At 42.5% G+C, this 13,442-nt stretch overlaps 1 protein-coding gene across 5 annotated transcripts in view; it reads left to right on the forward strand.

Annotated features, from left to right (window-relative positions):
- Positions 1-13,442, forward strand: part of cplane1 (ciliogenesis and planar polarity effector 1) — a 65,983-nt gene that overhangs the window by 714 nt on the left and 51,827 nt on the right. For 4 of the 5 annotated variants that reach the window (XM_060908843.1, XM_060908846.1, XM_060908845.1 and 1 more), the window contains exons 2-11: positions 2,930-3,065; positions 7,291-7,410; positions 7,503-7,735; positions 7,867-7,967; positions 8,063-8,219; positions 8,312-8,415; positions 9,132-9,314; positions 11,555-11,804; positions 12,414-12,566; positions 12,668-13,356. In XM_060908843.1, coding sequence (XP_060764826.1) covers positions 2,930-3,065; positions 7,291-7,410; positions 7,503-7,735; positions 7,867-7,967; positions 8,063-8,219; positions 8,312-8,415; positions 9,132-9,314; positions 11,555-11,804; positions 12,414-12,566; positions 12,668-13,356 — 2,126 coding nt within the window. Of the gene's footprint in view, positions 1-2,929; positions 3,066-7,290; positions 7,411-7,502; positions 7,736-7,866; positions 7,968-8,062; positions 8,220-8,311; positions 8,416-9,131; positions 9,315-11,554; positions 11,805-12,413; positions 12,567-12,667; positions 13,357-13,442 lie in introns of those variants that run through there. The other variant, XM_060908847.1, reaches the window with a different exon arrangement.

The raw sequence follows: 13,442 nt of genomic DNA on the forward strand, positions 1-13,442 counted from the left end.
ATACTATGAAACAAAAAATAAATAATTTGTGACTGGAAAAGGAGACAGGACTCTTGTCCCAATTGCCAACCCTTCCCACAAAGGACAAAAATATATACACACTAATTTGAAGAAATAACAAATTTGTACTTTAAAAGGAGTTCATTTAGGCTAAAAAAGTAAATCTTAATTTGGGTGTCTAACTAAATAATAATGAGATACATATATGAGTGATTCCACGCTTATGGGTACTGAAATGGGGACATGAACTTATTCACCTAAAACCATTTCTTTTTTTACCATCAGGTCACAAAACATGTAATCTTTAATGAATGATATGTTAAAAGATAACTTTAATTTTCTGAGATGTAATAAAAACATATTTATATGCCAAAGTCAGAACGTAACAGAAGTGTTGTGGACATATATATTCTCAATTTTAACAATGTAGAATTACTTTTTGAAACATAGGAAGGTGATGTTTTAGCAAATATAATTAATAAACATGTGTAGTAGAATAAACATACACATTCTTTCAATAAGATTAACATGGTATAGAGCTAGATTGTAATTAATTTGTAACAGACGCGAGATGGACAATCGTAACAGAAGTAATGGAACAGACATCATTTTGGAACTCATAGGCTTGACTTTGGCATATAAATATGTTTTTATTACATCTCAGAAAATTAAAATTATCTTTTAACATATCATTCATTAAAGATTACATGTTTTGTGACCTGATGGTAAAAAAAGAAATGGTTTTAGGTGAATTTTTAAAAATAAGTTCATGTCCCCATTTCAGTACCCATAAGCGTGGAATCACTCATATAAAATGACTAAACCTACATATAATTAATACAGTTTATGGAGCTTGATAAAATGCTTGTTTCGTGTAGCAGAAAGAGTTAATGCAGGTTTTGAATTTGTACAGAGACTTAACATTTCACTTCGCTTGGGAGGTTGTTCCACAGATCGATCGATCTTGGAAAGAACGAAGACCTGTAGTACAACCCCGATTCCAAAAAAGTTGGGACAAAGTACAAATTATAAACAAAAACGGAATGCAATGATGTGGAAGTTTCAAAATTCCATATTTTATTCAGAATAGAATATAGATGACATATCAAATGTTTAAACTGAGAAAATGTATCATTTAAAGAGAAAAATTAGGTGATTTTAAATTTCATGACAACAACACATCTCAAAAAAGTTGGGACAAGGCCATGTTTACCACTGTGAGACATCCCCTTTTCTCTTTACAACAGTCTGTAAACGTCTGGGGACTGAGGAGACAAGTTGCTCAAGTTTAGGGATAGGAATGTTAACCCATTCTTGTCTAATGTAGGATTCTAGTTGCTCAACTGTCTTAGGTCTTTTTTGTCGTATCTTCCGTTTTATGATGCGCCAAATGTTTTCTATGGGTGAAAGATCTGGACTGCAGGCTGGCCAGTTCAGTACCCGGACCCTTCTTCTACGCAGCCATGATGCTGTAATTGATGCAGTATGTGGTTTGGCATTGTCATGTTGGAAAATGCAAGGTCTTCCCTGAAAGAGACGTCGTCTGGATGGGAGCATATGTTGCTCTAGAACCTGGATCTACCTTTCAGCATTGATGGTGTCTTTCCAGATGTGTAAGCTGCCCATGCCACACGCACTAATGCAACCCCATACCATCAGAGATGCAGGCTTCTGAACTGAGCGCTGATAACAACTCGGGTTGTCCTTCTCCTCTTTAGTCCGAATGACACGGCGTCCCTGATTTCCATAAAGAACTTCAAATTTTGATTCGTCTGACCACAGAACAGTTTTCCACTTTGCCACAGTCCATTTTAAATGAGCCTTGGCCCAGAGAAAACGTCTGCGCTTCTGGATCATGTTTAGATATGGCTTTGTCTTTGAACTATAGAGTTTTAGCTGGCAACGGTGGACGGCACGGTGAATTGTGTTCACAGATAATGTTCTCTGGAAATATTCCTGAGCCCATTTTGTGATTTCCAATACAGAAGCATGCCTGTATGTGATGCAGTGGCGTCTAAGGGCCCAAAGATCACGGGCACCCAGTATGGTTTTCCGGCCTTGACCCTTACGCACAGAGATTCTTCCAGATTCTCTGAATTTTTTGATGATATTATGCACTGTAGATGATGATATGTTCAAACTCTTTGCAGTTTTACACTGTCGAACTCCTTTCTGATATTGCTCCACTATTTGTCGGTGCAGAATTAGGGGGATTGGTGATCCTCTTCCCATCTTTACTTCTGAGAGCCGCTGCCACTCCAAGATGCTCTTTTTATACCCAGTCATGTTAATGACCTATTGCCAGTTGACCTAATGAGTTGCAATTTGGTCCTCCAGCTGTTCCTTTTTTGTACCTTTAACTTTTCCAGCCTCTTATTGCCCCTGTCCCAACTTTTTTGAGATGTGTTGCTGTCATGAAATTTCAAATGAGCCAATATTTGGCATGAAATTTCAAAATGTCTCACTTTCGACATTTGATATGTTGTCTATGTTTTATTGTGAATACAATATCAGTTTTTGAGATTTGTAAATTATTGCATTCCGTTTTTATTTACAATTTGTACTTTGTCCCAACTTTTTTGGAATCAGGGTTGTAATTCTACTTGAACTTCACCATTGGAACAACATTGTTCTTGTCAAAATTTCTTGTTTGGTACCTTGTTTCATTACGAACCAGGAGATGATTTCCTTCTTCCATGATAGCTTGTACATTCTTAAACTTGTATAGTTGGACCAAGTCAAATATCTGACGTCTGTGTTCCAGTGGTTGGAGTTCCAGATGAACAGCCTTTCATTGTATGTCAAGTCCTTGAACGAACATGGTGGCTCATCACTGTACATTTTCAATGGGTCGCTGATGTTTGACAGTGTATGGTGACCAAACACCACAGCATGATTATAAATATCTTTTTTTGTTTTGTTTTTCCAGGAGAAAGAAGGTGTCTTTCTTTTGGATGACAATCGAATCAGCGAAATCAGTTTACGCTCAGGACAGACCAAGAAGAAGATCCCAAAACTGCAGCAACTACTACCAAACGTACTGACAATGTCCAGCTCTCAAAATGGTGAGCTCTGAGCTCGATTGATATTTCACAGCATTTCGTAATACACAGTTTCCCCAATACTGCTCCTGGACGACCCTTTTTCCTGCACATGTGAGTTTTTGGGTTGCACGGTCGCCCCACAGCAAGAAGGTTCTGGGTTCGAGCCCAGCAGCCGACGGGGGCCTTTGTGTGTAGAGTCTGCATGTTCTCCCCATGTCTGCGTGGGTTTCCTCCGGGTGCTCCGGTTTCCCTTACAGTCCAAAGACATGCGTTTAGGTTAAATGGCATATCACGGGTAAATTCAGGAGCAAGATCAATCTCCTATTTTATGGGTTGTTTTACAATCAGGGTACAAAGTTTGTGTCACAGGGGTCCAAAATTCAAATTGATTCAAACTGGTTCTTGTACCAGTTTTTAAGTGAAGGACAAGTTAAAGAACAGATTTCAGGTAATTTTTTGACATATGTGTATGGTAGTTTTGTGTAATCTGCTATAAGATGGGAGAAACCAATGAAGTGATTCTCGGAGAGGACATTTTTTTTGACAATTCAGAATCCGCTACTTCTATAGTGCTTTTAAATATAAGGCTGTAAGCTTTGTGTTAGTTGTCTCTAATATTTATGTCCCAATATCTTGACCACATTTTAGGATGAAAATCATTTTAGATATGTTATTTTATATTGAAAAATTAGCTGTCTCGGAGAGGACATTTTTTTTTGACACAATTACATACTAATTTGGGGCGGCACGGTGGTGCAGTGGTTAGCGCTGTCGCCTCACAGCAAGAAGGTCCTGGGTTCGAGCCCCGGGGCCGGCGAGGGCCTTTCTGTGCGGAGTTTGCATGTTCTCCCTGTGTCCGCGTGGGTTTCCTCCGGGTGCTCCGGTTTCCCCCACAGTCCAAAGACATGCAGGTTAGGTTAACTGGTGGCTCTAAATTGAGCGTAGGTGTGAATGTGAGTGTGAATGGTTGTCTATGTGTCAGCCCTGTGATGACCTGGCGACTTGTCCAGGGTGTACCCCGCCTTTCGCCCGTAGTCAGCTGGGATAGGCTCCAGCTTGCCTGCGACCCTGTAGAACAGGATAAAGCAGCTAGAGAGAATGAGATGAGATGAGACATACTAATTTGATCAAAATAGTCTGAAAACTTACTGGCATTGAACATTAAAACTTAACCATGTTTCCAATGATATGGAACCAAATATTTGTTTTATGGTATAAAGAATGATTTAAGTGCATCCCTTTTGGAGCTACCTGTGGTCAAAAAAGCACTTTTTCTAAATGACACGAGTAATTTTGCTAAATATGACATATATTGCCATACATTCACCAAAAATAACGTTATCACCACATTTTTTTTGCATGGTAAATAGAGCTATCACAGGGCTACTATAAACAACCAAGTTTATTTAGTCAAGCCTTTTGATATTGAAGATAAGTGTTAAATGTGATTTTTAGCTTGCGTACCCTGATTGTAAAACAACCTTTAGATTAAACTTTGGTCAAATATCTGTAACATTCTGCATTTTGTGCAATTTTTTTACCTTGCGCAATACCAGAAAAATTCAGTTGAAATCAAGCCATTTGAGGCGAATTGGTCCGCCTCTGAAAAAACTTGGCGTTTGGATTTCCCGGCAAACATTGATTTTCGTGACGTCGCGTGCGGGACGCCTCCTTCTGAATCCTACGTCAGCACTGGTTTGTTTATGAGAAAACGACCTGGTGGTTTCCTGCACATTTCTTCAACGTTATCGCGTAATTATTAAAATGGTTAACGGATGTATCGTAGGAGGGTGTAGCAACACCAATCTTGATGGGATTAGTACTCATCGTTTCCCAAAAGACCGGACAATGAGAGAGAAATGGGAGCGCTTGGTCTACACAGGCTGTGCACTGAAACCGTGCAAAGCTCTCGCAGCCTGCTGGCGCTTCCGCAGGTGACGTCACGAATCTGGCTCCAGACTCCCTTGGGATTTTTCCAGACGCGTTTTGTTATTTGATTTTTTTCTGCTGTAGACAGATGGCCTTGTGCAAAATTACCCTTCTGGATGAGTGTGTAAAGGGACATACTTTTCATATTTAAAAAAAAAACTAAATTGGTCCAGAATATGCCCTTTAATATGGGACGGCCTTGAGCTGAGGTGCCCTTCAAAGTGTTTGTCATATGCACAGTAAGGACATGTTCTCTTGCGCAATGAAATTCTTAGTTTGCTGTCCACCATGAATGCCAATTACAAACAAATAGGCGGAAGAAATAATACAAAGTAAAGGCAAGAAAGTGCAACAAACCAAAACCCAGTATAGTATAAAATAAAGGTAAATGTAGTGCAAAATATGTAGCGTAATACAACCCCGATTCCAAAAAAGTTGGGACAAAGTACAAATTGTAAATAAAAACGGAATGCAATGATGTGGAAGTTTCTAAATTCCATATTTTATTCAGAATAGAACATAGATGACATATCAAATGTTTAAACTGAGAAAATGTATCATTTAAAGAGAAAAATTAGGTGATTTTAAATTTCATGACAACAACACATCTCAAAAAAGTTGGGACAAGGCCATGTTTACCACTGTGAGGCATCCCCTTTTCTCTTTACAACAGTCTGTAAACGTCTGGGGACTGAGGAGACAAGTTGCTCAAGTTTAGGGATAGGAATGTTAACCCATTCTTGTCTAATGTAGGATTCTAGTTGCTCAACTGTCTTAGATCTTTTTTGCCGTATCTTCCGTTTTATGATGCGCCAAATGTTTTCTATGGGTGAAAGATCTGGACTGCAGGCTGGCCAGTTCAGTACCCGGACCCTTCTTCTACGCAGCCATGATGCTGTAATTGATGCAGTATGTGGTTTGGCATTGTCATGTTGGAAAATGCAAGGTCTTCCCTGAAAGAGACGTCGTCTGGACGGGAGCATATGTTGCTCTAGAACCTGGATATACCTTTCAGCATTGATGGTGTCTTTCCAGATGTGTAAGCTGCCCATGCCACACGCACTAATGCAACCCCATACCATCAGAGATGCAGGCTTCTGAACTGAGCGCCGATAACAACTTGGGTCATCCTTCTCCTCTTTAGTCCGAATGACACGGCGTCCCTGATTTCCATAAAGAACTTCAAATTTTGATTCGTTTGACCACAGAACAGTTTTCCACTTTGCCACAGTCCATTTTAAATGAGCCTTGGCCCAGAGAAGACGTCTGCGCTTCTGGATCACCTTTAGATACGACTTCTTTGAACTATAGAGTTTTAGCTGGCAACGGCGGATGGCACGGTGAATTGTGTTCACAGATAATGTTCTCTGGAAATATTCCTGAGCCCATTTTGTGATTTCCAATACAGAAGCATGCCTGTATGTGATGCAGTGCCGTCTAAGGGCCCAAAGATCACGGGCACCCAGTATGGTTTTCCGGCCTTGACCCTTACGCACAGAGATTCTTCCAGATTCTCTGAATCTTTTGATGATATTATGCACTGTCGATGATATGTTCAAACTCTTTGCAATTTTACACTGTCGAACTCCTTTCTGATATTGCTCCACTATTTGTCGGCGCAGAATTAGGGGGATTGGTGATCCTCTTCCCATCTTTACTTCTGAGAGCCGCTGCCACTCCAAGATGCTCTTTTTATACCCAGTCATGTTAATGACCTATTGCCAGTTGACCTAATGAGTTGCAATTTGCTCCTCCAGCTGTTCCTTTTTTGTACCTTTAACTTTTCCAGCCTCTTATTGCCCCTGTCCCAACTTTTTTGAGATGTGTTGCTGTCATGAAATTTCAAATGAGCCAATATTTGGCATGAAATTTCAAAATGTCTCACTTTCGACATTTGATATGTTGTCTCTGTTCTATTGTGAATACAATATCAGTTTTTGAGATTTGTAAATGATTGCATTCCGTTTTTATTTACAATTTGTACTTTGTCCCAACTTTTTTGGAATCGGGGTTGTACAAAAATAAGGCAACGATCGGACGTAGCAGCAAGAAGGGCAGTAATGCCCTCCCAACTGCTCCCCGGGCGCTGTTAGCATGGCTGCCCACTGCTCTGGGTATGTGTGCGTGCGCTCACTGCTCATGTATGTGTTCACTGCTTCAGATGGGTTAAATGCAGAGAGGAATTTCACAAGTGTGTCATCAATAAAGTTCTTCTTTTCCAACACCCGTACAGTGGCATGTCCAGGACCAGGATTGGGATTCTGTGTTGTGGTGCATATCTCCAAATATCTTGTGTATCTCTCTGTGCTGTGTGTAGGTATCTGGCTCGCTGGTATATTAGTCTCCGGAGAGGTGTTTCTGTGGAACAGAGACAAAGATTCTTTAAAGATGGTCCCATCTGTGCCTGCGGTGTATGAGTTGACCTCTGCTGCTAAAGGTCTCTGTGTGTGAATTTGTATGACTTGAAATGTCATTTCAGCTTCATGTAAAAGTCTCTTGCTGACCCAGATCTGTCTTCCACATGTGTAGCGAACTCCCGGCGCCTGTCTCTGCTGGTCTCAGGGGACGGACGGAGGGTTCTCGTGGCCTCTTTGACAGGACAGCTTTTCCTCTGGGAATGCCTGGTGCCTCAGGAGCTAAACAGCTTTCGGGATAACACCGTCAAGGGCCGCTGGAGTCAGATAGCACCCTCGGAAACGTCACAGCTTCCTTCTGTGAAAGACAAGGAAGCGTGTCTTCACTGCGTGTTTGTCCAAAGCCAGGTGAGCGCCGCTGAGGTTTGGCTGTTTTCTGGCGCGCATTAATAAACATTTGCGTACTGTAAAAAGTCCATCAGTACATCTTTTCAAACTTTCTCTGCTGTTTTTTTTTTCTTCCCTGTGCTTTTATCCAGGCTGTAGGTGATGTGTGCCTGAGTGCTTTTGTCTTCACTATTGGAGAACACCTGATTGTCACCTTCCTGAAGATTCAATGGGAAGAGACGTGGCAAAAAAGGTTGGACTCTGTCTTTTTTAAAAGCAGCTGGAAAGCAAAATGCTCAGTCGAACTGCGCATTAATTATTAAATAAAAATTTTTGTCTTTTCTCCAGTTTGAAAGAATACAGTGTCAATTGGGTCACTAAATCCTACCCTCTCGGCCATCTCGTGCCTCCGTGTCGGCCTGTGAAGTCAAGAGGTGCGCTAGTACCGGCGTTCTCGCCCGATGGACAACTGTTTGCAATAATCCTTAACCAGAAAGACCCAAGGGTAATGTGTACGAGTTGTCCCGTTATTGATTGAACCATGTATCATTTCGCCATTATCAGGAAGCGTTTCTAATATGTCCTTATGATGAACAGGCTACTCAGGCATTATTCATAAGCGTGCAGAACTTTGTGACCGTATCCAGCTCACTAGGAGGATGTGGCAGTAAAAAATTCTCGATTCCACCCAAATATGTGAGGTGAGTGAAGATGATGGAAGAAGGAGGATTTATTTGTACGTAAAGTGCCATTCCACCATTGGATGTATTTTTTTGGCATAAAATACAATATATTTTATGACAACATGACTAGACAGAGAAATCTTTTAGCTTCAAAATGATATATCAGACATCATTTTTTGACAACGACAAGTATATTAATTTTGCGACCAAAGTCACCTACCCTTTTAATTTCCACGCGGTAGTGAAACGTGATGTCATCGGCAGGTTCCCCTTCTTGTGTACCGATTATCACAGATTATCAGCAATGGCGGATAGAACGCGATTGTCAGCTTCGGAAAAGAAGCGAAGGAAAATAGCAAGTGATGCCCAAAGGAAACGGTCGATGGTGAATATCGGCACAGCAATCGACAAGTGGAAATCGCGTTCTATCCGCCATTGCTGATAATCTGTGCCACGTAACATGTGACGTGGTACACAAGAAGGGGAACTTGCCGATGACATCACGTTTCACGACCGCGCGGAAATTAAAAGGGTAGGTGACTTTGGTCGCAAAATTAATATACTTGTCGTTGTCAAAAAATTATGTTCGATATATCATTTTGAAGCTAAAAGATTTCTCTGTCTAGTCATGTTGTCATAAAATATATTGTATTTTATGCCAAAGAATACATCCAATGGTGGAATGGCACTTTAAGCTTAAAAAAAAAAAATTGACGGCTTGTCTGTTGCTGAAGGTCGTACTGGGTGAGCTGTGCGAGTTGGACGCCGGAAGGTCTCTATCTAGTGTGTATACTGAAGAGAGGCTCTGTTTTGATGCTGGCTCGATTAGGAGGGCTGGTCTCTCTGTCCACGAGTGGGTGTGATATTGAGTTTGGCCCCGCACACTTCCTTCCTCTTCATCCATTAGTCACTTACAGGTGAGCAGAGTTGTAGTACTTCAAGTTTGATTCATCCCAAGTTCATTATTATTATTTTTTTTTCCAATAACACCAAACCCCGAAGTGGTTTATTCAGTTTGCCAACAAGTGCAATTCCACCACCATACAGTCAGCTGTTACTATAGAAACAACAACACTGTAACAGAATGAATGCTTTTTAATATAAACCTATGCAGCCAGGAACTACCGTCATTACTCAAAACCATCTGACCATCAGATTCAAGAATTCGTCTGTTTAAATTTGGTCTCAAATATGACAAGTGGGCTTTGAATTATATTCATGGATAATTAAGTTATTCCACGAAATCGAGTCGTACCGCCGAGCTGGCTATAAGCCATGTAATAACTGTTTTATTCTATCCACATTTACTGGATTTTGAGAAACAGCATTTTTATTTCTCATCTCATCTCATTATCTGTAGCCGCTTTATCCTGTCCTACAGGGTCGCAGGCAAGCTGGAGCCTATCCCAGCTGACTACGGGCGAAAGGCGGGGTACACCCTGGACAAGTCGCCAGGTCATCACAGGGCTGACACATAGACACAGACAACCATTCACACTCACATTCACACCTACGCTCAATTTAGAGTCACCAGTTAACCTAACCTGCATGTCTTTGGACTGTGGGGGAAACCGGAGCACCCGGAGGAAACCCACGCGGACACGGGGAGAACATGCAAACTCCGCACAGAAAGGCCCTCGCTGGCCACGGGGCTCGAACCCGGACTTTCTTGCTGTGAGGCGACAGCGCTAACCACTACACCACCGTGCCGCCCTTATAATAATTCTTGAAAAATAAATAAATAAATATATATATATATATATATATATATATATATATATATATAATTTACCAGCTTAAGGTCGGTTCGTGTCGTGAAGTACCGTGATCGAGGTCTTGAAAATACTGACCGAGGCCTCTGGGCCGAGGTCACGGTATTTCACGAAATGGACCGACCTTAAAGGTAGTATCTCACTGGGTTGCGACAGCTTGCGACCATCATTCGCGAGAGAGTTTCAAAAGTGTGTTGAAACATTCGCGGGGCTTCTCAATTTCCTCACATGAGTCGCAAAGTGTCAAAATAGCTGCAAATGTGTTGCTGGTGTCGCAAAGCCGTCGCGAACCCTTCTCAAGTCAGTTTCCGTGAGGCTTCCTCTACTTCCCTGCCTGCCAAGGGAAAGCCGGGCTGCGACAGCCTGTGGCTAGTTGGAGACACAACAGTTGCGGTATAATATGCGAATATCAATTCAGTGTGATTCCAAGTGAAAATTGTCACTAATTCGCATATTTTATCGCAATTTTTGTGTCTCCAACTAGTCGCAGACTGTCGCAGCCCAGTGAGATACTGGCTTAAGCTGGCAAATAATATATACATTTTTTTTCTTTACCAAATTCTGACAGAAACAAACCTGCTACAAGCTCATCAAAATCCTGTTTGACAAGCTACGTCAGCTCGGAATGTTCCAAAAATAAAACTCGCTTTCGCTGTGAACACTGTCGTTATCGCTATCCATGCTGTAAAATTAATGCTATTATACTGAGAAATGCGAAAATAAACGTTGGCAAAAAATTGCTACTATGTTTGTCGTTGTGAACGAGCGAGTCACCAAAGGTCTGTAACCGGGGTCCGTATCGTAGGATTCCGGACCGCTTGCGAGCCAATCAGAGCGCACGATTTGATGGAAACCGGACCGCGAAAAAAATTTAAAAAGCTAAGTTCTTACCATCAACTACTTTTATTCCATATTTTGTTGGGTTTTGTTTTCGAGTGGTTTTTATTTCGTCCTCGGTTGGTTCAACGACACGCTCCGCCATTTTGTTTTTCTCTACTCACGGTATATGAGCTGATAGCCTAGTCGTAGAGTAGCCAATCAGAGCACACGATTGCTCATATCCAGTGAATGTGGATAGAAGAAATGTTCTTCCACACAGTGCTATTTCAGGTCATTGCTCATTTTCTTTTCCACCGATATTCATTCTGATTTTCTTGTTCTTATCCCTGTCCTCTTTTACCATCGTTCTCTTTTCTTTTCTTGCATCTCTAGTCATCCACTCTCTCTCTTTCCTCTTCCAGCATGGCCATTCTGTGCTCATGTAAGTACAGGAGCAGTAGAACTTCGGTGTAATAATGTGGAAACTCTTGACCTTCACGCAAAAAGAGTTTTTCTTTCTTCGTAAATTACTGTATGTTTAACACGGCTTATGTCGCTCCTGACAGACCTCCAGTGCCTTCACAGCCACCAGATGACGCCTTGTCCAGCTCCAGCGTGTCTCTCCGTGACCCGATGAGACAGCGTTATTCTGTGACCTGGCACCCGAGGCTGCCTTGTCTCATTGTGTCTGACGGCTACATGGTGACGGCGCTGAACATGTCCAGCCGGCCTGCCTCTTCCTTACTGATGAGCAGCGTCCTGATGGAGACGACTCAGGCGCTGGAGAGACTGCGCAAGATCATCCACTCAGAGTTGGTGAGTTGGGGCCTGAATAGCCTGGGAAATCCCATGCTGCTTTGCACAATCGTTCCGATCTGAAAAGACAGCATGGAAACTATGGTCTAAAGGCTCGCCTGAGTTAGGGAGCCAATCAGAGAGTGGGGAGGGGTGGAAAGACGGTGACGCGTACTACTCGACAAACGGAAGCTTGTAGTTTATTTGGGACTGTTTACGGATCACGTTTAACATGGCGGCGAGCGATACGAACCAAACTTTCGATCAAGCTTTGTCTTGCACAAACGGCAGTAATCGTTCGGTGCCATTGTTTTCCTATTTTTGTTTTGCCTTCTCTTTCTCTTTCCTTCTCTTCTTCGTCGCTCTAACTACGTCACCGGGTACAACTGCCATGATTGGCCATGGGCTACGTATACGCCAAATGATAGACATTCGCAACGTCCAATAAACGGCCGTTGACAATCGTAAACCACACCTCCCCTACGAGAAATTCAATAGACGGATTCCAGACCATATTTCACTTGTGATATGGTCTGGTGTTAACCAGACTAGGGCCTGAATGGTACGAACATGCTGTTCTCTGTCTTTGATGGAAAAATACCATGTATGTATGTATGTGTGGTTGTTCAGCCCCAGGTGAAGTCCAGACTGGAGTCCATGTCCACTCTGAAGTTCACAGCCAGTCTGTTGGTGCTGAAAGAAAGAGAGACGCCTGAATCGATGCTCCCTCTGTTTTTACGAAGCGGAAGAAGCACAGGAGGCTCGAGGCTGATGACCGAGAGGGTAATCCGAAGATCAGTTGCATGAGGATTTTGGGAGGTGATGCATGACTTCATCGTTCCTTACTATCAGCTTCTCTCATCTTTTTATAATTGTTTTGTCAGATTGAGGATGACGACGGTGATGACTCGGATGATGATCATTGCGCCGGCTCGGTGATGCAGGACGGGGGCCGGCTAGAATTCGCCTCAATGTTTGACACCCTTCATGCCCAGTCCGAGGCTGAGTTGGAAGATTCAGACCGAGGTTCCTCGGCTCTGTTGGAGGAACTGACCAGGGCACAGCGGAGTTTGCTAACCGCCTGGGCTCTTGGTGTTTCTCTCGGTGGTGCTATGGATCAACGAGAGCGTATGCTGAAATACACCGTCACCTGCGCTGTTCGCTTAGCTCGCCTTCTCTGGATTGCCAATCCATTGATACTGCCTTACAAACAAGATGGCGTGTTTGAATTTTTCAGGTCTCTACTGTCCTTTCTGCCATGGGATTCCTCCCACCAAGGTGGCACCAGCTGCCTAGGGGTCGTTTTGGATCTCGCTCGACGTTTTGTTAATCTTTTTCTCCCGTCATCCTTGCATGCCGTTTGTTCCTCTCAGAACTTCATGGCAGCTCTTTTTGTCCTCCGGGCAGCATCTAAGGTTCTAGACCAGACGCACAGTCTATCTCAGAAAGCAGTGCAGCGAGAAAAGGGCCCTCCTTGTCCCTCAGACATCTTCTCCATCCCGCTGTTACAGGATGACGAGGATGCTGAAACTGTGAGCTCTCGGATATCAGATATAAACAAACCCTCGGTTAGGTACTGCTGATTTTTTTTTTTTTTAAAGATTGTCTCCGAATTAATTGATAAAGCTCGAGTCTAGAATGCTCGCTAATGTTATGAAT

This window comes from Neoarius graeffei, chromosome 25, assembly GCF_027579695.1.
Source record: "Neoarius graeffei isolate fNeoGra1 chromosome 25, fNeoGra1.pri, whole genome shotgun sequence".
Classification (NCBI taxonomy): Eukaryota; Metazoa; Chordata; class Actinopteri; order Siluriformes; family Ariidae; genus Neoarius; species Neoarius graeffei.